At 36.5% G+C, this 26,082-nt stretch overlaps 1 protein-coding gene across 2 annotated transcripts in view; it reads right to left on the bottom strand.

Annotated features, from left to right (window-relative positions):
• Nucleotides 1-7,939: 7,939 nt before the first annotated feature.
• shroom2a (shroom family member 2a) overlaps nt 7,940-26,082 on the bottom strand; it is an 84,370-nt gene continuing 66,227 nt past the window's right edge. For both annotated transcript variants that reach the window (XM_041259154.1, XM_041259153.1), the window contains 5 exons: nt 13,865-14,626; nt 12,582-13,133; nt 11,562-11,727; nt 9,803-10,075; nt 7,940-8,780 (listed from right to left, as the gene is read on the bottom strand). In XM_041259154.1, coding sequence (XP_041115088.1) covers nt 8,499-8,780; nt 9,803-10,075; nt 11,562-11,727; nt 12,582-13,133; nt 13,865-14,626 — 2,035 coding nt within the window. In that variant the 3' untranslated portion in view covers nt 7,940-8,498. The remainder of the gene's footprint in view (nt 8,781-9,802; nt 10,076-11,561; nt 11,728-12,581; nt 13,134-13,864; nt 14,627-26,082) is intronic.

Below are 26,082 nucleotides of genomic sequence, written 5' to 3'. Positions count from 1 at the left end.
TGTCTCCTTCTCAGAAGATACTGACAACTGAAAGATAAAGAATGAGTTAATTACAAGGCAAAAGGAAGGTGTTAAAGATGGGTTTCCAACTTTAGGTTTCCACTTGTTGTTGGTTACTGAAAGCTGTCAAACCAGATTTGATTTATTTCTCTGCATAGGTAAACAGGGTGGAATTACAAATGCCCATTTTTTAAATGAAACCAACATAGTTACAGAAAGGGACTACAAAATAAAATGGGACTGCCAGGTTAGTTGATATAGGGGCACTATTCCAAATTATGCAAATGCCTAGACATGAAGCTGCCGACTGGGGAGTGTCATGACGTAGGAACACGTATATTATAAGAAATATATTCTGTGTTACCACAGACAACTATTTGATTAAAGCTGCAATTTGCCCTTACATTATGCCCCTGTGAATGCTTTTGTTCACAACAAAAAAGATGTCTAGTTTTTTTGTAGGAATAGTAAGTAAGGATGGTAAACAAGTACAGTATGTCAGAAGCATTCATTACCTCTATGTGCTGCAAAATCAAAACTAGAGCTATCAATAACATAACGAGGTAGTTTGTCATGATCTATATGCACTCTATAGACATGTACAAATATATACATTTGACAAACAGGCAGACAAACAGGTTCCTATATAAAACCCCAGATGCAGATACTCTTCATAACGAATGTAAAAGCATGTCCTTTTCAAGTTTTATCAAAAATCAGTAAGATCTCTACATATGCGTATAAATGGAAATGTGCATGTGGCAGTGTGGCAGGGGGGTATGTGTGTGTGGGAGAAATATTGGGTGCCAGGGAGGGAGATAAAATCCTCCTGCAAAAACACATGTGAATGTGGCTGGAGCCAAGAATTGAATAAATTACTAAATGATTAATTAAGCTGTATAAACAGGGTGATCATGGGTGCTGTAAAAGGTCGATTAGGATTAATGTTGGTGTTGGAGGTGGAGGTGTGTGTTTTGTGTTCCGTGTTCCGTGTTCCAGGCTGTGCTGTCCTGTTTTGTGTTTACGACCGTAAGTGATTTAAATAGACCTTTTGTTTTGTCCCTTGTGCCTTTAATTTGGTCAAAAGTGTTTTGTTAAGTGTTTATACCATTTTAATTTTATTTATTTGTTTATTAAAAAGTGCATTAGCGCATTGAAACTGTGTCTGAGTCTCCCTTCCTGGTCGTAACAGTCTGGCCAATGATGCTGTCCTGTCACAGTGACATACATACAGACAATAATAATAATAGGTTTAACATTCATCTGCAGGATGGAGCACAAGGAGGATAAGTGACTTGCTCAGGGTCATACAGTGAGTCAGTGGCATTTGAACTGGTGACCTTCTGGTTACAAGCCCTGAACTTTAACCACTGGACCACACCGCCTCCAGCAATGTATGGTTGGACAGACAGATAGGCTGACTCTATAGATCCCCAGACCGTGATGCATCTTAGCAAGCGTAGTCACAACTGGACAAGCGGTTTTCTATATATATGAAAAACACTAAAATCACTGAATGACAGCTGTTGCTCCCTGTGAAGGGAGCTTGTATAAGTTTGAAAATCCGCCACGACAACTGATAATATCTCATAAACCATTTCAGATTTCACATTGGTTTACACAAAGTTCTGATAAAAATGCAGAGAAGAAATGTGACTTTTGTTTTTAATCCCATCAGATTTCAAGATGACATTAGTCCTGTATTTGGTGGCAAGGAGCTAATTATAAGAACCTACCTAACTATCCTGATGTCTAATACTACAGCTGAGCACATTTTTCGTGCCTTTGACGGCTGAAAACATACCTACAATCATGCATGGCCAAGGCTGTATGTGTTTCAGTTATCACAGATTTCACTGAAATGTACCCATTGCTGTGTAACGTAGTTCCCAGTGAATTCCCACTTTTGAAAGAATAGTGTAAATATACATATTTTTAGCTCTTAAAATAAATACAGCACACTGACCCACTACCAGTCACAATAACTGTATAAACCTGGTAGCTGGTCTAGTTTGCTTTAAAGAAAAAGAAAACAGCTGCATCAGAGATTGGAAATATTTCTGCTGAAGATCGCTCTGTTCAGTACAAAAAGGGGTCATTTTTATTTTATTTGATAATTCAATATTGAATGTCTTTACAAGGTAGACATAAAAAAAAAAAAAAAAAAAAAAAAACTAAATATTCTACAATTTAGCATTTACTTTTTTAGGTAAGCATTTAAATATTTAAGAATATTTGTTGTATAATAACTCCAGAGAAAATTATCAGTTTTGAATGTGACAAGCAATTCTATTTATTTACTTATTTTGCTTTAATACATAATATGTTTAATCATGGAATATCTTAATACCAGTTTTTATGAAAAAAAAAAAAAAAAAAAAAATACCGCCCTATCCATAACTGAACAGCGTCTAAACCAACTTTTCCAGCATATTCATAACTTCTCACTGATTCTGTGTAGTATAGGGTAAGTGTACCCATTAAACTCATGCTCCTATTAAGCACAACACCACTTATGATTAACAGTTTAAAAAAGAAAAAAATCTTAATCTTCCAATCTTGACGAATCCAGTGGGTTTTCCTACTATCTTACTTTTTATTTGAAGACAATCAGAGTTTTTGTTCTTAAGATATGCATACTTTTCTGTCTTCTTCCTAGTGGCCATGTTGAAAGGCACAAGAAAACTTCAGTCTCCAAGTAACCAAAGAAAACTTTATTTTACATATTTTTTAATGTATTTAAAAGGTAAGTAGGTAAGGTAAGTATAGATTCATGTTCTGAATCTTATTTAGAAAATCTGTCTAATTTGTACTTTTATAAGTAATATCATCATCTGCAAAGATGGGTTATCTGAAATTTTAGAAACTAAACATGTGATAGGCTTCAGATTAGTCAAATGGTATTATACTTACTTAAAACAGAAAAGCCTAAAATTCTGCATATCCCATACCTTCTGGTGACTTTTTTCTTACTTTATCATAAAATGAAAAAGATATTAACAATATTTTACATGCTTTTCTGCAATTTTATGTCTTTTCAAGATGGGCTTAATAGGTACACGAGCACTTCAGATCACACAGCCACTGTACATTTCATTGTGTTCTGTGCCCAAATGTAATAATTTAACCCTCAGTGACCATAAATAAATACAATTATATCTGAAGTAAGATGTCTTTTATTTGTATTTTTTATAAGAAGAGTAAACTAATTATATAATTCTACCTTATAATTAGTAAATGGTGTTAAGTCCATTTAGGTGATACTCCAAACTAACCCAATTTTAACACGCGTATTTAAAGGCAAGTATTTAATGAAGTAGTAAAACCTATCAAAATCACCTGCGACATTATTTTATTTTAATTTCTAAATTTACACAGGATGAGTAAAAAACATCAGAACTACAGTTCATGCCCTTTCATGTTGGAGGGGTGTTGCCTCTACCAAGAAGGCACCATCACCAACCTATCACTGCTAGCCAGGAAGCCATAAACAGTGCTTTTTAGGCTAAATATATCAGTGTAGGTTAAGTGCGTGATTGAAATATCTAACTTGTTTGCTAATTCATATTTCTAGAAATATTTGTTTAGTTTATAGCACTTTTTTATATCATGCAGGTCCTAGAGTAGCTCAGTGGGATTGGGGGTTTACTAAAGATGATCTTCTAGATCTTGTAAAAGAATATGTTAAGTCCAACAACACTGACACTTTGTTTACCAACCAGATACCTGGAAGGAAATGGTATGCCAGGTTCATGAGAGATCATCCAGAGTGATATGCCAGGTTCATGAGAGATCATCCAGAGTGATATGCCAGATTCATGACAGATCATCCAGAGCTCAGTCAAAAAATCTAAACAATTTCTGCGTGCAAGAGCCAAGGCAATGTCAGATTCTACTATACTGGAGCACTGGTTTAATGAAATCCTTACAAATGTACTGAATGAAAACAATGTCCAAGACAAACCACAAAACATATGTAATGTAGATGAAACTGGCTTCATCATAGACCATGCATCTGACCAGATCCTGGCTCCAAGAGAAAAAATATCTACCAAATCCCTGGGGTACAAGAAGAGAACAAATAACCATATGGATGACTCGCGGCTGGGATAAGTCTGTCTCCATACATGATATACAAAGGCAAACACTTCGATAGCACATGATGTCAGAATGGTCCAGAATTAGCAAAGTATGCTGTGTCTGATCATGGCTGGATGGGGAGGTCACTGAAGAGTCCTCCAAGGTCTCAGATATGAAGTTTTCTAGTCCTTATTTTTGATGGACATACTTCACATGTCTCTCTGAAACTAGCTCTAAAAGCAAAGGAAAAAAAATGTGCTCCTCCTGATGCTCCCATCTCATCTAATAAGTGATAAGTGAAATCAGTTTGTATTTTATTTTAAAAAAACCTGTAGTAATATGCAGTGTGTAAAGGGAAGTTAATTATTCATCTATATATCATGTTTTCATATTTTAAAAAGATAATTCTGAATTGCAACCTTTAAAAAAGGAAACAATAAACACTGGGCTTAATAGGAACACACGTGGGTTTAAATGGTACATGATATCCCTATTAAGCCCAGTCCAGATTTAGCTCATATTTTGAAAGTTATTTTTTGTCAAAAATAATATTAGTTTATATAACGTCATGAAACAGCAAATGAATGACTAATCTTGCATTTACACCACTCTTTACTAGCAGAAAACCTGAGCTAAATATCTAAAATGGTTCAAACTAGATTTGGTGGGCTTAAAAGGTACACTAATCCTAGAGATCTTTTGTGTTGCCAGTTGGAAAGATCTGAAAACATGCAAAGTTGTGTTTGTGTCTGAACAGCAGTCAACTGTTTCAAGAGCAGCACTCCAAGATGAACTGGTTAGGTTTTCTCAAAACATTTCAGTGTTGTTTTTTTTTCTTATAAAGATATTGGGAAAAGACTAATTTTGGTTGATGGCTATTAATCTGGGGAAAACATCCACCGCTTCAATGTTGTTTGCTAAGCGTAATTCTGGTAATGTTTTATTCTTTTTGATCAATACGTCTAGGCTAATATTGTGCTATGACTTCAGTTTGTAATCGTGATATTTATTTTACAGTTTTACTTTGGAGATGTTTGTTCGAAATAAAAGTGCATTCTAAAAATATTATTTATTTATTCTTGAAAACCGTTAAGATATTGTACTATAATGTAGGCCTACCTGTTGTTTTTTTTGTTTGTTTTTTTTTTTTTTTTAATTAAGGTTGTATTCTATTCCATTTTAAAGCTGTCTGATAGACTATCATTAAAGTATATTAAATATATAATGAATGGTCTGATGGTTTTTTATTTACCGTCGGTAAGGATCTGATAGCTTGAAATATGGAAATGGAAATTGAATTACCTTTCAACTGTTCAAAATACTAAACAAAATAAAATAAAGTACTGGCCTCTTTAGATGCTTATTTTGTCAAAATGTCGGAAGTTTTTAGAGAGGTATATTTTATTACTTTTCTGATTTTGATGGGTTTCGCAAGTGAATGAAATATTAATTCTAATCCTAATATTTATATTGAGCACAAATTCCTGTATTTTGTAAATAAAGCGCTGTAATTTCATAAATTAACATTGAATATATATTTAACCATAACTGTTTTCTTATTACTGCTATCAGACGTAGATATAGATAGAACAATAACAATTAAAATTAGAAAGACTTACCTATGTGTGTTTTTATATTAAATTAATCCTCAATCCATCCTTTGCCTCCATCATCATGATCCATCAGCAATTGTCGCTAGTCTTGATACCATCGAAACAAAAGCAACATCATTTGTTTACTATGAAAATTTGTTTACAATCAAGAAAATATATAAAAGAATTGCCTAACAAAACAAAAAAAAGTTCTACCTTGTGCAACAGTTCCGATATGAGAACAGTATTCAACCGTAAACAGTTTTAGAATTAAGAACAGTGAAATTATCAAGAGCCAGGAATTCTAAGAGGAAGGTACTGCTTTGCAGACACCTGAGTTTCTTCCTCTAACGAAAGACAGTATGTTACTTCCTACTGTAGTAATTTGCATTGTCAATATTGATTTAGTGATAAGAATACGCTATAGTTAATATTTAACACAAAACAAAAAAAGGGGGGGCTAGCCGAACCAGTAGATTGGCAACAGGATACAATGTGCATATTTAACACTCTTCAACCAGTGGGAATTAAGGTGTGGATAACTAAAGTTGGTTTATAATTGTAAACATTAAACACCAATACCTATATTATAAAAAAATAACTCTCCCCAGTCTAGTAACCAAATAAATCAAACAAAAACATAATAAAAAAAAAAAGTATGTCATTTTAAAAAAGTAAATAAAGTTGAATGAAACCACATAACGATTTGTAGTTTTCCATATTCTTAACAAAATATGTGACATTTCCAAATATAAATGAAATGCTGTACTACTAGTATGGCTTCCGGTAGAATCGTTTAATTCACACAATAAAACCTCACTCCAGGTCCTAAAGTAGTTGATGACATCATTTTACCTGTTAACCTTGGAACAGAAGAGCCCTCCATGGCCATGACTGGGCACCCCTGGTTTAGATCACTGAAATAGACCCCCAAGGTGAGTTTGCTACAGTAAAAACTTAAGTTGAAACAAACTTTGTAGCGTAACAGAAAAAAAAAAAAAAAAAAAGTATTTATATTCAACCAGACACTTTATTAAAATAAGAATAAAGCTATACAGTTGAGAGCATACAAGTGTTAAAAGTATCAAGTTAAAATATATATATATATATATATATATATATATATATATATATATATATATATATATATATATATATATATATTTTTTGTGTGTATTATGTAAAAGGCAGTATACACCATGCAGAATACATCATGCAGCACCATTTGAGATGTAACAAATGAATGACCTCTTTATAACCCAATAAAAAAGAATGGCCCAATGAAATTCATAATGAATCAATAAGAAGAATTGAGGTGCAGCAATGTTTGGAATATTTCAGATAGTTACACAGCCTCCGGTTAGCTACGGTGACATCTGGTAGTCTAAGATCAGTGCTAATTGGAGCCTGTGGAACCAGCTTTAACTCACTTGTGGGGTCTTTTCCTTATTAGGCACAAAAACATTACTCCATTGGGCTGGGTACTCAAACTAAGCCCACAATGCTGATCTAGACCTCTAGAGCTACAGTGTTGGCCAAATCTTGCTTTATACACATTATTTTGTAGTTAAATAATTATTCACATTTCATATAAACACTTCATTAAAGAAGCCATTTAAAGAAAAAAACACAGTGACTAAAAACATATCAGATACATTACACCAGCCCATATGGGATTATCATCAAACGTGGGTTACAAGCTGTACCATACAGGTAGCATTAGGTACCAAAGCACTGATGATGGTTAATCTCGAGAGTGCTCTGAATACCCCTTTAGTGAACACCTGGACGGCATAAAACACCTCTCTAATGTTTACCTGCCAGGCACACTGTACATGTCATAAACATAATTATTAAAATCATCGTTCCCATTGGTTGTAATGTTGAGTATTGAAAACATCAAAGCAGAGTACAGTATTAATTTATATGCGGACTCCACCTTAAGCCTGATCCACTTGTTTCTACTGCACTGCTGACTGGGTTTTTTTGTGTTGTGGAAAATAATTTCTCCCTACAGTACTGAGAATAACGACCTTGTAATAAAAGCTTCTGGAGACTTGGGATGGTTTAAACTTTACCACTCCTGCTTTTACATCCATTCTACTGAACAGATTACCTTAAAATGACGCTGGACATCAACCTCAGAATATATAGTTTGCAACAGGCATGGAAACTCACACATTTCTGTAATCCTTTTTGCTTTAAGGGATCTCACTAAAGTGCAACCTCAGTATTAAGTATTAGATAAGCCCCCCCCCCCCCCCCCCCCACACACACACACACACACACACACCTGCAAGATAAACCCAGCTGATCATTACAAACCCTTTATATTATCTACTGTTAGCAAAAGCTTCAATAAGAAAATAATTTTAATTCTTGGAAAGCCAGACGTTTTCCCTGGCAGTAACCAACAACAACGAAACAGGACTAAAGCAAAGGAATTCAAGCACCATATTTTGTGTTAGATATTAGATTGATACAGTAAATGTGCCATTTTCCTAGACAGTGATACTAAGTAGTCTTGTGATTTTCTCTACACCAACATGTGGTCAGGTGTATCAGGTACTCCTTTGTTCTTATTTTCACACTAACTAACAGACCATTTTTACAAGAGTTCAGAAAACAAAATGCTCATGTTTTGTGAGAAAAAAAAGTAATGGTTTCAAGCAATACTATAATAAAGAAATCTTAGAAACAATACACTGTAATCTAAAGATGTGTGCTGTGTTTATCTTTCATCCTTTTTTTAATTCTGTGGCTTGCGTTCCCCTAGTGGATAAAAAACGTTTCACACCACAGTCAGTCTGTAGGGGAAGACAATTCTCAAAAGGTGATCCGGTGTTCCAGCTGTCGGCTCTCAAGACTGTCCGTCAGCCCCTTCAGCTGCTCTTCACCCAGCTTGATTTTATCCTCCAGTTTGCGCTGCTCGATGATGAGGGCTGACTTCATTTTGACAAAGTGCTCGTAGTCGGCCAGGTTTTCCTCGTTCAGGTAGCTAGCTAGGGTGTCAAAGACCACTCGCTCCCTTCTGTCCAAGTTTTCTTTAAGCTCCTTCGCGTCCTCGTGCTGCCTGATGAGTAGTTTCCTTTTGTCCGTTAGTGTGCGCTGAGGGAGAAAACAGAACATGTGTAATTATACACACGATGAATGGGTTTCGTCAACATGAGTAACATTAGTGTTTTGGCTGGACAAGTGTAACCATTTGGATGTTGAAGTTTACAGTTCCTCCTATCTCTGCAAGTTTTAATGTAATGAGCTCAGTGGCGACTAGTCTAGTGCAGCTACAGTATTATACTCAGATTGAAGGAGATAGTGCTGCGTTTGGTATGACACTTTAGTAACGAAACTAAGACCCTTTATAAAAGAAAAGGGAGTACCAACATTTAGAAAAAAAGAAAAAAAAATCCCCAGTTTCACAGTTCATGAATTCTGTTTAAAACAAAACAAAAATCAATGAAATAACAGACCAAAAATAATTAACAGTAATGAATGCATCTCTTGATAGCTTTGGTTTAGCATCCCTGGATTCAGTGTGATCACTCATTCATAATTATGTTCCATTGGCTCTAGGTGACAATTTATAACAAATGCATGCAAATATTTTCTGTATGATAAGAAGATTATGAAAATTGTAGTGATACAACAGTAAAAAATACATAAACAACCAGGGGGTGTGACTGGTCTCAGGCTACAATTAGGTATGGTTTTATTATGTAGGAAAGTCATGGGTCAGCCACTTTCTTGCTATACTCTTAAATATGATGGAGTACAATTTATTTCAGACGATTATGTTTTTTTTTTTACTCTGAAAGGATAAACATACAGCTGTGCTGCCAGCACTTATTTTTGCCTATTCAGCTAACATCATTATAGCCTTTCCTTTAACGACCGTTTCTATTAATCTGTACATGCATCGTTATATCTGAGCAATTCAAATACTATCTTTAAACTGTTTTGTCATGTTCTGGGAGAGCCACGTTCCACTGAACTCAAGGTCCCAGGGACCTGCATTTGATCTTATTAGCAATTGTGAAGGAGCGTATGACAAGCCCTCAGAGTTAGAACTGGAAGGTTTACAGGAATGGGTGAGTGAATTTCCCACAGTGACAACCGTTTATGATACTCACCTTTTCCTCTGTGGAGGCAGTCTCGTCCAGATTGTTTAAAGCGTTCTCCACTCGAGCCAGTCGTCCAGACAGGGACAGCAGCAGGCTGACCACCTTATCCAGGTCGCCAATGAACATCCTGAACTTGTCAAACTCATTGGGCTTGCACACTTGCTTCACAATCTCCTCCACCTCTTCTCCCAGGGCGATGTTGGCCTGGATGTCTTCCTGCAAGCTCTCCCGGGCTTCACGCAGCACCTGCAGCTTCCTGCTTATGCTGTCAATCAGCTCTTGCTGTGGACACCAGAAAAATATGTGTTAACAACTTACCTTTATCAACCCTAGGAGCACACCCTGCCTTTAAACACTGAATGTATTTCGATAGTCAGACTAGCTTTGTGACTTTAAAAATATACTGTACATAAGCAGCAGGAGGATCATATAAAAAAATGGTAGAATAGCCTGGCTGGTATATTTATTATGTGACTTGCGTTATAGTAGGGAAATATGTAAGCAGGCATACTGTATTTATAAATACTTAAATATGATTTAACAATTTTGTCATAAATGTCAAGGCACTGTTAAATGATCTCCTATGTATAGACAAATACATACAGTTGGCAAAATATTGTTACATATAGAAGCCTCGGGTACAGTTATAAATAAAAAATAAATAAAAAAGCTGTTTTTATAGTATTGGCTAATTTACCAGATTATTAATACTGAAATACATAATGTATAATAAAAATAAATATAATTTAGTTCTAACTTCTAAGAGAGTTATTGGTGGCAGATGAAACAGGCAGTGTGATTTGTTTGCTGTAAATCAATGCCCTCTGCTGTATAATATTAGGCATTGCTTTTATAGATGGTTGCAGCTGCTAATTATATGTTGTCTGGTAACAGCTGTTATTAGATGATTCCAGGTGTGGATTCATGTTACAGAGTTTAGTCATGCCAAGACTCTGGAAATAACACGTATTTTATTTCATGTGGATTGAGATGCAAATCTGATGCAAATCCACAATACCAGTGTTACCTGCTGATGTGTCTACCCACATATGGAAACAGACTTCCTTTGTTTTGTTGCATAACAAAAACTTAAATGAGTTTAGCTAAGGAAACTTGAAATCCTCATCAGGTCACAACTTGACAGCTTTAGATTCATCTCACTAAGTTATCAATTTTTGTGACTATTTTGTGCACAAATATATACAGGATACTCGATTAAATTTCAAAGAGCACTGTAGTTACTCTGCGAATTACAGCCACCCTTCGATTGGAAACAAAACAGAAAGCATTCTGTTTACAATAAAAATTCAGTGTATGGAAAATAAACCTAAATAATAATAATAAAATACATTTTTACCAAATTTTCTATCAATTTGAAATGCCCAATTTGAATATGGCTTCACATTTGCAACCCACTTGCCAAGAACTCCTTTTACTATGTAAGCCACCAGACCCATGTCAAAGAGAGACCTTTGAAGATGTTCCTGGATTTAAATGTGTTTTTCAAAGGTTGCACAGTTCAGAAAATACTGTACAAAAATGATGCTGGGAGACTTGCTGTATTAAACCATTTAGCCACGAATGGTAAAACTGACAGAGGAATGTTGCTGATGAACAGCTCAAATGGAGTTGATGTGAATACATGAAGACTGCTGCTGGCTCCCATTTTGTATTGTGTGTGTGATGATGTGCACATTCAACGGAGGCCCTGATGTTTCAAAGGTTTTGAATGCAAGGGTGAACACAAACGAAAGCACGCATTCCTTACCTTCTTCTCCGAGAGGTCGTGGTGCAGCTCGTCTTCCGAGTCCTCCTCTTCCTCTACAATCTGCTCCTGCATATCCTTCATCTTGATCAGCAGCTCTGCCTTCGGGGCTGATGTGTTGTAGTAGGAGGAGCTGGTTGCCAGGGAGGCTGTGCTCTCTTCGTTTTTCCTATGAAAAGCAAATACAATCACTTTTATACGCACACCCTACACACATTACCTGTGTTGTTCATGATCTAAAATTTAATAGATACAAAAAAAAAAAAAAACACAATATACCAATCTATTAAAAAGTCCTATCCATGGCAGAAAAGTAGCACTAGGCAGCAGCAGAGAGTCACTAGTCATCTTTGCTGGTGTTAGGTTTAAATACGGGTAACATCATTATTGGTACTGTACATTAAATGTCTTCTAGTTTTTTGAAATGCATTAAGTGTGTGCGTAACTTCATATAACAACTGCTGAGGCAGCAAACACTTTCAAGGTATCATACAAACTTTATTTTAGAAAAACAAAAAAAAAAATCTTAATCTTAAAATAATTAAAAAGCTGTTTAGAAGTTGTTTTTATTAATGAAACTATACCAAACTGACACAATCACAGCTCTTTACACACTGTATCATATTCAAAAAAGGAGACAAGCAATCTTGTTTGTTTACAAAAGTATAACCTCCTATTGCTGCAAACATACCCTTCAGCTTACATATCAATATATAAGTGAGCATTTTTAAATGGAACAACAAATGAGTGCCCTTACTGCTAAAATAACATGTGGTAAATATAAGCAGACTAGACTGCCAACATTGTCTGTGTTCTGAGAAGAGTACAGAATGATAAACTATGTAAGCATGTAATAAACAGGTATCTGCGCAGGACTGAACATGACTGCGCAACACCTTAGCTTTAATAGTTAATGGCTGAATTTCAATTGCATCATTTGTAACATTTGAAAAGCATGCAATAATTGTGCAACTCACTTTTCTTGGTGAATTATTACGGTTGCAAAAAACCCTTAAAACTTACTTTTCTTCTGCAGGTCTCGGAGAATTCTGTTTTGGGAGAATCTTCCTGCGTTGCTGGGCTTCCTCCAATAGCTGCTCATCTTTGGGGAAAATGCCTTCCATGAGGTCCATGGTGGTCTTCATTTTAATATTGGGATCTAAGATGTCAGCCAGTGATCTGTCCTTTCCCACAATCTCTCTGGCCAGCTCCTCAGTCTTCAAGTCATCTACTGCCCTGTCATTAGCCTTCACTGCAGTGTTAGCTGGAGAAAGTGAAACACTATTCTTTACCTCTGCCCAAAGCACCTCATTTTGTGCCGGGTCGCATGTTCTGTCTTGTTCCTCCTTCATCTGCTCATCTTTCTGTCTTGTGTAAGTGCAGAAAAGGGAGTAGGACTGCTCTTTAGTGCCCAGAGTCTTTATCTGGTCTTTCTCCTGCTCGTCGGGCACACTGATCGGTTCAAGGTTGTGGAGGAGGTACTGTCGGCTCTCCTTCTCAGAATGGCTTTCAGAATGAAGAATCTTGATAGGCACCATCTTGACAGTGGTATTGTTCTCCATCACTTTTTCGATTCTGTTACAAAATATGAAATTTAAGAAACATGTCAATTCAAACCATCAAAATAAGGCTGCAGGTTTTTATACCATATTTCTCATAGGCATGCTGTACTCATTTCCTATAGTCCTCAATTCCTTTAAGACACCCCTGATCCTCGAAGTGTGGACAAAGCTGCCTTACAGTCCGGGTCTTTGTTTAACAGTGTTCTAAATCAACTGTACATCCATTCAGGTCCTAAAGTAGATACTTATTGCATTGTATCTATAAAAGCTGGAATGAAATTGCCCACTGCAAAGTGTCACTAATACATTACTTATTGTACTGTGTAATAAGAGTAAATTTGTCCTAAAACATAAGGCAAAGGCTAATTTGGGAATAAAAAAGAACAGATTTACAGAATAAAAGTTTTATACAACTTTAAAAAGAGCAAGTAGCAGGGTTCCAAAAAATATTGCGTCACACGTCCCCACCTGTTGCCACAACTGTTTAAATAATGTACCTGTAATTTTTATTTTAATTGTAACAATTTAAAAAGGTAGTTATAAATAAGACAATCTTTGGTATACCAGGCATCACTACTGAAGCAGAACAGTCTATTATATTATTATTTCTTAATCAGTTGTGTGTCAGGTTGACCCAGGAAATCATGTTTTATCATTCAGGCAACTATCATATACTGCAACTGTGTGTTCTGTAGCTATGTATCAGATGCTGAACATCAAGAATGTATCATACAAATATAATACCTTGATGGAGCTTCATTTTTTATGGAGACAGGTGGTTTATCAGTAAGTCTCTGTGGGGCAAACTGTGGAGAAGGTGATCTAGGAACATCCATAGAAGGCTTAAGACAGGGATACTTGGAGGTGGTGGTGGTGTGGTGCGCAACGTCAGGTTTTTCTACAGTTCTGTGCTCATTCTCCAGCACCTTTCCGTGCTGGTTCTTCCCTGACTGACTGGCGGCCCGGGCAGGCTCTGCTGCTGTGGAAGCAGTGTTCAAGGCTGGGGCAGGGATGGCAATCAGCGGCCCCTCTATGCTGGGGGAGCAAAGCCCAACAGCCCTTTGTGAACTGAGCAGCGATTCCGAAGAGCCTGTCAAGGAGGATGGGATGTCTTGACGTTTGTATTTATCCAGCTTAGGCGGAGGAGGCCTCTGAGGCACAGGCCCCTTCTTCTTATTGTAGGGTGCTGCAGTTATATTGGTAGACTGATTATCCAATCCTGTGCTTTGGGATCTGATGCGATTATTGTTCAGGCTATGGCTCTCTAAGTAAGTGGGAACAGCCTTGTTAAAATCTCTGTTCTTGATTTCAGTTTCCCCTTCTTGAATTATGTCGCCGTAGTCACTGGGCAGTGTACCAGCTCTCTCTCGGTTTTCTGCAGGCTGGCGCAGCAGCTGTTCTGGCGGAGTCTGCCTGCTGGAGGATCTGTGCTTGTCCTCTGTGCTTTGGTTATTCACAGGTAGCTTTTCGTCCAATTTACATTCCTTGTGTCCTCTGTCAGCAAGTCTAAAACAGAACCAATATGTTAGTTATCCGTTATGCAGTATTGGGCCCTGTTCGCCACGTACTGTAATGATAAGGCATGGCTTACAAATAATAAGATGATATAATGATGCTAGAACCACGCATTCTGTAATTAGGGTCACAATGTCCTTTACTCTAAAAAAAAAACATTAATTTTAATACTGTGGTAAATCCAGCCCATTACTACAAATTCATAATATCTGAAGAAGTTATACATTTTATGCTGTTACACCTAAACCTTACACATGCCTATATGTCTTCACAGAAGTACACACAAAAAAAAAAAAAAAAAACTTTCAAACTTTCTAGAAGCAGACAACACATTTTTTTCAAAATGACTTATTATATCTGAAATGAACAATCACGTAATTGGTTGAGTTACTAGTTTTATTGCGGTATTGGTCATTTCCTTTTTATAATTCCCATATGAAATGATTGGTGATCCAGTTTAATACCTAAAAACAAATCTTTTGTATTGCTCTGGTGAAGCAGCTTTATTATGAAAGGCATAACAAGCAAATGTAACAGAAAAGTAAAAAACTATACTGGAGACATCTTATGTTTAGGTTTCAATATAAATGATTTATCAAAAATATACATTTCTGTAAGAGTAGGCAAAACATGTTTTCTTGACTGTTTGCATGAACATTTATTAGGTCAATCAGAATGAATGTTTTCTGTACAGAGGAGTCACCTGTATAGCTTCTAGGCAGAGCACTGTGTGAGAATGTGTGTGTGTGTGTAAAACAAATAAAAAAATAGGTGTGTACTTGTTTATTGTATAAGGTTATCTTTTTTTTCTTTCATGCACTGGACTGGTATTTATTTATTTATTTTAATAAATGACAGCCTTAGGCATATTTTCAAAATTAGATTGTGTAATGTGTAAGTGGTGTAGATTGTTTTGCAGCAGAGCACAGACTTTGAGAATTGTACAGACAATTGTATAAATGCCAGCAATAAACAAACATTATTCTTAAAAGGAGTGGTAACAAATTTTCTTTCTCATATTAGCACTAACTATATTATCACTGGTCTCCGTTTTATGTTGACATTTTCCATTCTTTGCCTGTAATTTATAGTTTGATTTGTAACATGCCGGTATCTCAATGACCACAGTATAGCTGTAAAGTTCCTGCTGCTTCCTGGGTCTTAAAGACTTCATGTTTTGCAGTTCAAACTCAAGCCGCTGGTTAGTTCTCTTTTGAAAAATATAAGGACACAGGACCAATGATGGAAAAGTAAAATAAAGTGTTACTAAAATAACGTATTTGGCATAATCATATCATGAAAATAAAACATATTACAGAAACTTAAAGGAGTTTCACGTAGTTTCATCCTTAATTGCTTTCTCCAGTAACGTCTCACTAATGAGAGAGTATTACTAAAGCACTTGGTAACAGTGCAGGATGTCAGTGTGTCATACAGTACAATCTGGAGAGGTAAAGCACAATTACTTTTCACAGTAATGTGGGGATCAAACATGATTAAAATGGAAAAGGAGTGAGCAGTGGGGAGGTCTTTGTCAAAGATCATGCACTGAATAGTTTGAGCATCCCAGTTCATAGTTGGCATCATACTTCTGCTGTCTCTGATTTTAAGCTTTTGTGAAGAAAAACAAGCTCTGTTCCACCACCATGCCAAATCAGTGAAGATATACAGGTTGTCATTTTCAACACACTTGAACAATAGTGTGTGCCAGAGGCTGGGGCATTTTTGAGCATCAATACATAGGACATATTTCCACATTTCATCAATAGGTGCTATTCTGAAATATTGACCATGTAAAATAAAACCAGTGGTAAAACATCAGGGAAATACCCTTGACCCTCTATGGTATATTCTGTTTAACATACTGTACATGTCAGAAACTAGTTCAAGAGGCTGGATAGTGTCACTGAGTCAAGCCTTGTCTACTGATTTGGAAGTAAAAGTGTTTTTGTCCATTTGCTTCTTACTAGTCATCAGACCTTTAATAATTATAAATATAGGTTTATACATACATCATAGAGGGTCAATGGACCATTACTCAGTTGAACAATCATCTTAGAAAGGATAGGATTAGTTCTCATGCAGCATGCTAAGAAGATCTTACTGTTCAAAGAGAAGACAGAAAGAAACTCCAAGCACCAACGGTGCCCAATGACAAAGACCTGCAAAGTGTTAAAGCCAGATCAATAAATACACCTCAGTTTGAATTCTTTACAGTAATTTCCTGCATCACATTTAAAACTGGCCCCTTTCCTAAACAGGGGGACTTCAGGAGGTAAAGATCTGGAGATGCCTGCCTTCTGAAGCCCCACATTTAACTCGTTATTGATACTTGGATCACATAGTAACAGCTCATTCTGTGTAATTCAGTAGGAACAGCAAATCCTTGTAATGTTACACTGAAGATTATGCTGGGATTGAGAAAAGGCCATTCCATTCAGGCTCATCACTAGTTTACAGTATACAGGACCTCTCCAAATGCTTAAAAGTAGCGCCTCTGTACCATAGTGATCACAATCTCTTAACATATACCAGTTAAGGGTAAACTGGAAACAGCCTACAGTGTGGAACCCATACAGAGCAGCTTCAACGCAGTAGTTTTCCAGACATTTTACTGTACAACAGACATAAACATTCATTTGGAAAGGGCTGCTTATTGCATGTTTAAACTGATGTGACTGTGCTCACTAAAGTGTAAAACATTTACGGTTTAAACAAGAAATGTTAAAAGCTTCTCAAAGTTATATTATTACATTTTTTGCCTTTTTTTTCTTAATGGAGCCAAAAAGTACGAATATATACATTTTTAAGTTACGATAAATCCACCCCTTCTGTAAAATGAAATTATCAATATAGAGTATCAACAATAAAGAACCTTAAGAACATAAGAACATAAGAAAGTTTACAAACGAGAGGAGGCCATTCGGCCCATCTTGCTCGTTTGGGTGTTAGTAGCTTATTGATCCCAAAATCTCATCAAGCAGCTTCTTGAAGGATCCCAGGGTGTCAGCTTCAACAACATTACTGGGGAGTTGATTCCAGACCCTCACAATTCTCTGTGTAAAAAAGTGTCTCCTATTTTCTGTTCTGAATGCCCCTTTTTCTAAACTCCATTTGTGACCCCTGGTCCTTGTTTCTTTTTTCAGGCTGAAAAAGTCCCTTGGGTCGACACTGTCAATACCTTTTAGAATTTTGAATGCTTGAATTAGGTCGCCACGTAGTCTTCTTTGTTCAAGACTGAACAGATTCAATTCTTTTAGCCTGTCTGCATATGACATGCCTTTTAAGCCCAGAATAATTCTGGTCGCTCTTCTTTGCACTCTTTCTAGAGCAGCAATATCTTTTTTATAGCGAGGTGACCAGAACTGAACACAATATTCAAGATGAGGTCTTACTAGTGCATTGTACAGTTTTAACATTACTTCCCTTGATTTAAATTCAACACTTTTCACAATGTATCCGAGCATCTTGTTAGCCTTTTTTATAGCTTCCCCACATTGTCTAGATGAAGACATTTCTGAGTCAACAAAAACTCTTAGGTCTTTTTCATAGATTCCTTCTCCAATTTCAATATCTCCCATATGATATTTATAATGTACATTTTTATTTCCTGCGTGCAGTACCTTACACTTTTCTCTATTAAATGTCATTTGCCATGTGTCTGCCCAGTTCTGAATCTTGTCTAGATCATTTTGAATGACCTTTGCTGCTGCAACAGTGTTTGCCACTCCTCCTACTTTTGTGTCGTCTGCAAATTTAACAAGTTTGCTTACTATACCAGAATCTAAATCATTAATGTAGATTAGGAATAGCAGAGGACCTAATACTGATCCCTGTGGTACACCGCTGGTTACCACACTCCATTCTGAGGTTTTTCCTCTAATCAGTACTTTCTGTTTTCTACATGTTAACCACTCCCTAATCCATGTACATGTGTTTCCTTGAATCCCAACTGCGTTCAGTTTGAGAATTAATCTTTTGTGCGGGACTTTGTCAAAAGCTTTCTGGAAATCTAAATAAACCATGTCATATGCTTTGCAATTATCCATTATCGATGTTGCATCCTCAAAAAAATCAAGCAAGTTAGTTAGGCACGATCTCCCTTTCCTAAAACCATGTTGACTGTCTCCCAGTACCCTGTTACCATATAGGTAATTTTCCATTTTGGATCTTATTATAGTTTCCATAAGTTTGCATATAATAGAAGTCAGGCTTACTGGTCTGTAGTTACCTGGTTCAGTTTTGTTTCCCTTTTTGTGGATCGGTATTACGTTTGCAATTTTCCAGTCTGTCGGTACCACCCCTGTGTCAAGAGACTGCTGCATGATCTTGGTTAGCGGTTTGTAAATTACTTCTTTCATTTCTTTGAGTACTACTGGGAGGATCTCATCCGGCCCAGGGGATTTGTTTATTTTAAGAGCTCCTAGTCCCTTTAACACTTCTGCCTCAGTTATGCTAAAGTTATTTAAAACTGGATAGGAACTGGATGACATGTGGGGCATGTTGTCAGTATCTTCCTTTGTAAAAACTTGTGAAAAGTAATCATTTAACATATTTGCTATTTTTTTTTCTTCCTCTACGATTTTGCCATTTGTATCTCTTAAACATTTAATCTCCTCTTTGAATGTTCTCTTGCTGTTGTAATATTGGAAAAACATTTTGGAATTGGTTTTAGCTCCCTTAGCAATGTTCATTTCTATTTCTCTCTTGGCCTTTCTAACTTCCTTTTTGACTTGCGTTTGCAGTTCTGTGTACTCTTTCTGCGTACTTTCTTTTTGGTCCTTTTTTAATGCTCTGTAAAGTGCCTTTTTTCGCTGAATATTTTTTTTTAATTGATCTATTAAACCATTTTGGCAATTTAGTTTTACATTTAGATTTGTCTACTTTAGGGATATAATTGTTTTGCGCCTCTAGTACTACATTTTTGAAGAACAACCATCCTTCTTCTGTGGGTGTTTTCTCTATTTTACTCCAATCTACTTCTGTTAGTCTCTGTTTCATACCTTCATAGTTTGCTTTTCTAAAATTGTAAACCTTAGCTTTAGTCATTACTTTTGGGGATTTAAAAAACACTTCAAATGAGACCATGTTGTGGTCTGAGTTTGCCAGTGGTTCTCTGACCTCTGTTTTAGTTATTCTATCTTCGTTATTTGAAAAGACTAAATCAAGGCATGCCTCCCCTCTAGTGGGTGCCTTCACAAATTGTGTTAGGAAGCAGTCATTTGTCATTTCCACCATTTCTATTTCATCCTTCGCGCTACCCACCGGGTTTTCCCATTTTATTTGGGGGAAGTTGAAATCCCCCATTAGTATGGCTTCTCCTTTGCTACACACATTTCTAATGTCATTGTATAACAGATTATTGTGCTCACCGTCTGAATCTGGCGGTCTATAGCATGCTCCTATTATTATGCCTTTTGAATTTTTGTCTGTTATTCTGACCCATATTGATTCGGTTTTATTTTCTTTGTCCAGGTTTAACACCTGGGCTTCAAGACTGTTTCTTATGTATAGCGCTACCCCTCCTCCTCTTCTGTCCTGCCTGTCTTTCCTATACAGTGTATACCCACAAATATTATATTCGTCCCCATCACTCTCAGATAACCACGTTTCTGTAACACCTATCACATCATAGTTACCTGTTAGTGCAGTAGCTTCAAGTTCTAGAATTTTGTTTCTGATACTTCTAGCATTTAGATAAATACATTTAATGGTTGTCTTACCTGTGTTGTTGTTCTTGTTTTGATGCGGTCTCCCTTCTGTTTTTTTGTTGATTTCTCCCCCCTTCCTTTCTAGTTTAAATGCTAAACTTTCTAGTTTAACCTTACCACACCGCTACAGCCAAAAGCAGTTCAGATAGAACCTATAGATCATGCCAAGATTTTGTAATGTGAATTGTATTGCTGATGTTTTTTTCCCACCCAAAGCGGTTTTACTGTGTTTGGAATTTTCCAGTGGGAGGAAATTTGCTTCAGTTTCTAAGAGGTTTGGTCACTGAACATGGAACTTTCAGTTTACCTGATCAGTGTTAACTAAGGGAGGAAATGTTTAGTTCATTGCCATTCTGCTGGTGAAGGTGAGAGTTTTCTCTTGTATATATTTGCAACTCTCAGATGAAAAGTGGCAGAAGAAGAACACACCAATCACGTTGAAATAGGCCGCACACAAACATTAAGGTCATAAAGGGGTTCAGATTAATTTACATTACAAGACACAGCCAGCTGACACTCCCCACATAAACAATACATGTGTGTGTACAGATAGCGTCAGTTCAACCGGTTAATAGACATTTCATTTAAAATCAGATCACATGCAGGGTTTTTCTAGTCATACAAATGTGTTTAATGTTAAATATTGAGAAATAGAAATCATACAGATGATCTTATCTGAAAAATACCAATTATAGTTTAAAGCTGGTGATTTGAAATGTGTTATATGTATAGAAAAGGCAACAGAGAACCTGTAGACAGATTATACAAAAAAAAAAGTGCAAGACAACTTTTATGTTCACTGGTTCTTAATAATACTACTTGATGGAAGAAAATCTCCATTATTACTGTACACACACACTGACACAGTCTGTCAATGCCTACTTCCTAGCTGTCCTTACTGTATCTATTTCAATTTAGAACAGCAAAAAAAGTTTGGGTATTTTTGTTTTTTTTAAACTCAATTGAAAATAGTGTCAACACCGTGTAACAATTTTTTTTTTTTTTTTTTTGGTTCCTGGGTAGTAAGTGTTATTTCCTAATTGCTTATGCCTCAAAAGTATAGAAAATGGCTATTATTCCCCACAGACTTTGCTTTTGTGACCAGGACAGTGATATTTTGAAATGTACCTATTTTCCAGAACATTCCAGATAGATTCAGTGCTGAGTAAACTTGGAGTAACTTCTAGAACTTTCTAGAACTTTCCAGTAATATAAATAGTCGTATAAATACAGGGGCCTTAAGCCCACCAGTTCAGTTTAATTCCAGCTGCCTAAGTGGATACATATCTGCATTTTTCTGAGATGGCATCAAGAGGCTGCAATGGTAGCATTCCTGATGGGTCTCCAAGGCTGTTTTACCAAGTTTCCCTGCTATCTTTGCCTTTGGGACAGCAGGGACACCAAGGCGCACTACCACAGGCCGGACTGGCCACAGCGGACAGAGTTCTCTGTGGGGAGGAACAACGTCAAGTGGGAGCTGGTGGACCCCCGGAAGGTGCTGATGCCACCACTGGAGTGCAATGAATTCCCCAAGAAGCTCACTAGTAAGGAGAAAGTGGTTCGGGGCTTCCTGGGCAATCACAAGGCCGAAAACTATGTGGAGCTGGTTGAGACTCTGGTGAAGAACTACGGCACAATGGGCTGTAGGATGTCCCTCAAAGTCCATATCCTTGATGCTCATCTTGATAAATTCAAGGAGAACATGGGAGCGTACTCGGAGGAGCAAGGCGAGCGCTTCCACCAGGATATACTGGACTTTGAATGCCGCTACCAAGGACAGTATAACGAGAACATGATGGGAGACTACATTTGGGGTCTGATTCGTGAAAATGATTTACAGTATAATCGTAAATCCCGAAAAACTACTCACTTCTAAATCTTTTGTAGTCATTTTTGCATTACTTTAGTATAAATACATGTTAATCTGGATTCATATGTTGTTTTTTTCTGACTTTATGTGAACGAAGACCGTTTTCTCATTGGAAATAGGTACATTTCAAAATATTACTGTCCTGGTCACAAAAGCAAAGTTTGTGGGAAATAATAGCCATTTTCTATACTTTTGAGGCATAAGCAATTAGGAAATAACACTTACTACCCAGGAACAAAAATTGTGTTACATAGTGTAATCAGCGGCTATAGCAACTACTTTATTCACAAGTTATAAAGCAAATGGATGCAGACTGACATTCAATAACTTTATTTCAACTAATCACAAGCAACACAGACATGGTACCTGTTTTCTGAGAGCACTCTGAATAAGCTTTATGAACACAACATCACAGTTACCAATAACACATTTAAAAGGTAGCCTAACAGTAAACACTGACATTTAGCTGGCAGTACAAATATGCACTCAAATCCTAGTTTAAATTTTTAAAAAAATTAAAGAAAAAATTATCATCTATAACAAACATTTCACCAAACAGGGTACAAACATCTGCATGTGAGTAGAATATTTAATTAAACACGGTACTGTATTAAACTGTTAGTTATGCTGCAACTGGATTAAAAGCCTGAACAGACCACGGATACTTTTTTTGAGAAATCCGCATTACACATAGAATAAACGCTTAGCAACAAAAACTAGTTCTACATAAAATCAGGATAAAACTATTAGAAAAACTTTTTTTTTTTTAAATTTTGTTTAAACATATCCATATTCTAGTAGCATTTGAGCCCTCAGGAGCCTTCTCACCATTGGCTCGGGCATGTAACTGCACAAAGCGGGCATGACCACATGATTAAGCCAGCTCCTTCGGGCTCAAATGCTTAATTTAAATCTCAAATCAGGAATTAATTTTGGTCACAACCTTTATGCATAAATAAAAAACAATTCATGAAACAACTCTAATGTTAAAAATATGAAATCATGTTTTGAAACTGCTTGTAGATTCCTGTTACTCTTCTAAACTACTAATGTATCCTCCAAAGCTAAACGTTGTGTTTGTTGATTGGTTATTTTAATAATCAAAAACAGTCTCTGGCTGGGCATCAACATACTATGTCATCATCAAAGCAAGCAGACACTGTACATGCAGCTCTGATTTACCCGGCCAGCACAAGAGTCAGTGTGCTGAAAGAACGAGTAACGAGATGCTTCTGGGAAATGTAATGGAGTAAAAAGAACAATATTTTCTAAACAAAATTACTTGAGTAAAAGTACAAGTATCCAAAAAACTAAGTACAGATCTCAAAAACAAATACTTAAGTAGTGTAAAGAAGTATTTCTGCTCTGTTGCTTTCCACCCCTGAGTATAACATAACAGATATCCTTCGGGCTGCCACACCATTGCATGGAACTTGATTTGCTTCCAGTTCAAATGAGATCTCAGAACCTCCCCATTCTAGTTACAAAAATCTGTAAAAAATGGCTAGAACAACATACCTGGCTGAACTTCAATAAAACAGGACTGAAGTAAAAGACAGCAGTAAGTCCTCCTGTCTGCAAAATCTGAATGTTACTGAGAGCCAGCATCACTCCCAAGAAAAGCATGTTAACTACAGCCTGAGTGTTCAGAACGTCATTAAATATGGATGTATTGCTATCATCACACCTCCCACAAGCTGCAGCACTGTGCTGCCTTCTCCTTTCATTGAGAATCACAGTGCTCCGCCCTAATGTCTTTGTGCATGCCTAGTGCGGAAGCCGGCAAAATGTATCAGATAACTGATGTTTCTAACAGCTCTTCATGGCATAATTGTCAGTGCCTTCAACAACTGTGAGTTTGGATTTACTTATTTATTTTGTATCCTCCCAAGGGAGTATGATACATTCTCTTGTATCTGTAAATAAATGTGTTAGAAAAGGCTATAAAATCAAACGAGCACAGATCACTGAAGACTTTATTACTTTTATATACTCTGCGTGCGTGTGTGTGTGTGTGTGTGTGTATGTATATATATATATATATATAAAGAGGTCTGCACGGGTAAAATACCCAGGTCTTTTTAGTGTAACGATTTAGAAGAAAATAATTAAAAAAAACACATATTAATGTTTTATGTGCATGATACATATTTAAATACCAGACAGTGCACATACATTTAGCCCTTTCAGATCTGTAGACTTGTGTAACCTTTTTCAGTATTGGAAACATTCGAAGAAGAAGAAGACAACAACAACAGTTGCCAGCTTCCAATACCAGTACCAGGAGCAGTACCAAACACTTTAGCAAATAGCGCAGAATGTCAGTAGCGCTACCAAACACGTTGGCAAATAATACAGAATGTCAGTACCAGTACTAGTACTGAACACTTTAGCAAACAGTACAGAATGGCATTTTTACATAGTAACCATGACCCTATGTGCACTCTCTCAGGAGTTATAAGCCAGTTTTACATTTGACCTTTAGAAGTAGTCAAAGGTCACGGGCAATGACATTTTTTGATAGCACATACACAGGTTACTGTACATGTTCCATAGTAACCATGGCCCTACCTGTACTCTACAAGAAGTTATTAGCCAGTTTTGTAAGTTGATAATGTCATCCAACGTGGCGGCCATGTTTTTAATTATAGCAACCTCCCTTGAACAACGTTTAAAGACAACCACACTAGGATCATGTGTGCCAATTTTTAGTTCAATCGAACTAGTGGTTTCAGAGACAACGTTTTTTTAAGCCAGTTTTGTATGTTGATGTCATCCAACGTGGCTGCCATGTTTATTTATTGTAGCAACTTCAATTTAACATCCTTTAAAAACAACCACACTACGGTCATATGTGGCATTGGGTTTGTTTCAATCAGGCTAGCGGTTTGGGAGAAGATCTTTTTATTTTGTGATTATGACGTCTGTGCCATGCGATTTTGAGCCCAAGAGCAAAAGGTAGAGAAAATAAATAAATGTTTGTGTGTGTGTACAAGTGAGAGAAAGAACCATTAACTACAAAGACAAAATTAAAACAAGATTTAACATAATTGTGATCATTTTTAAAGTTGATGGTCACAAGGACTATTTTAAAGAAATGTTTTGTTAAGGAGAAAAAAAAAAGTAACATTTTGATTATTTATGAGGTTTGGAAGTTTTGTAACTGTTTTAGAGATAACTAGAATGTAGTTTTCAAAGAAAAGTTTAACTGACAGCTATGGCCAAAAGTTTTGCATCACACCACAAATGTACAAGTAGGTATATAATAATAGTACAGAATATGAAAGAAGCCAAAATGATCTAAACAGCATTTCTAAGGGGATACATTGTGCCAGCTTTAATGAACAGCAGCTGTAAAACCCACACATCATCAAGCCCAGCCCGCTATTGCCATCTGTTGAATTCCAGGGTTAATGGGAAAGCAAGAACTTCAGACCACATACTTGTTTCAGGACCTTGGAAACCAGTTAGCCACATGCATAATTTAACTGCAGACAAAGACAAAAAAGGCTTTTTATGTTTGTAACAAGGCGTTCTTCAGTGTCAGTTTATTAGAACTGAATCCTATATTCGGTTAATACATCAACGAATTTAAAATAGACATCTAGTACTAAACATTTGAAATTCTAGCAGGTGTCAATTTGCAGTAAACATGTTTTCCAAATGTAAGGCTATTGATATGGCCAGTAGTTAAAAAAATGTGGCAGCTATTTTCAGTGGACATCACCTGTAATGAACTTGACTGAATGAATCATAGAATACAGCTGTGTACCAAACATGAAGACAATAACTTCAAAAGTAATGCATCTATACAGAGAAGAATTTAAATCAGAAGACTGAAACTCAGTATATAAACGGTTTAGCTG

Source organism: Polyodon spathula, chromosome 9 (genome assembly GCF_017654505.1).
Source record: "Polyodon spathula isolate WHYD16114869_AA chromosome 9, ASM1765450v1, whole genome shotgun sequence".
Classification (NCBI taxonomy): Eukaryota; Metazoa; Chordata; class Actinopteri; order Acipenseriformes; family Polyodontidae; genus Polyodon; species Polyodon spathula.
Note: the sequence above shows the minus strand (reverse complement) of the source record. Positions and strands in the feature narration are given on the sequence as shown.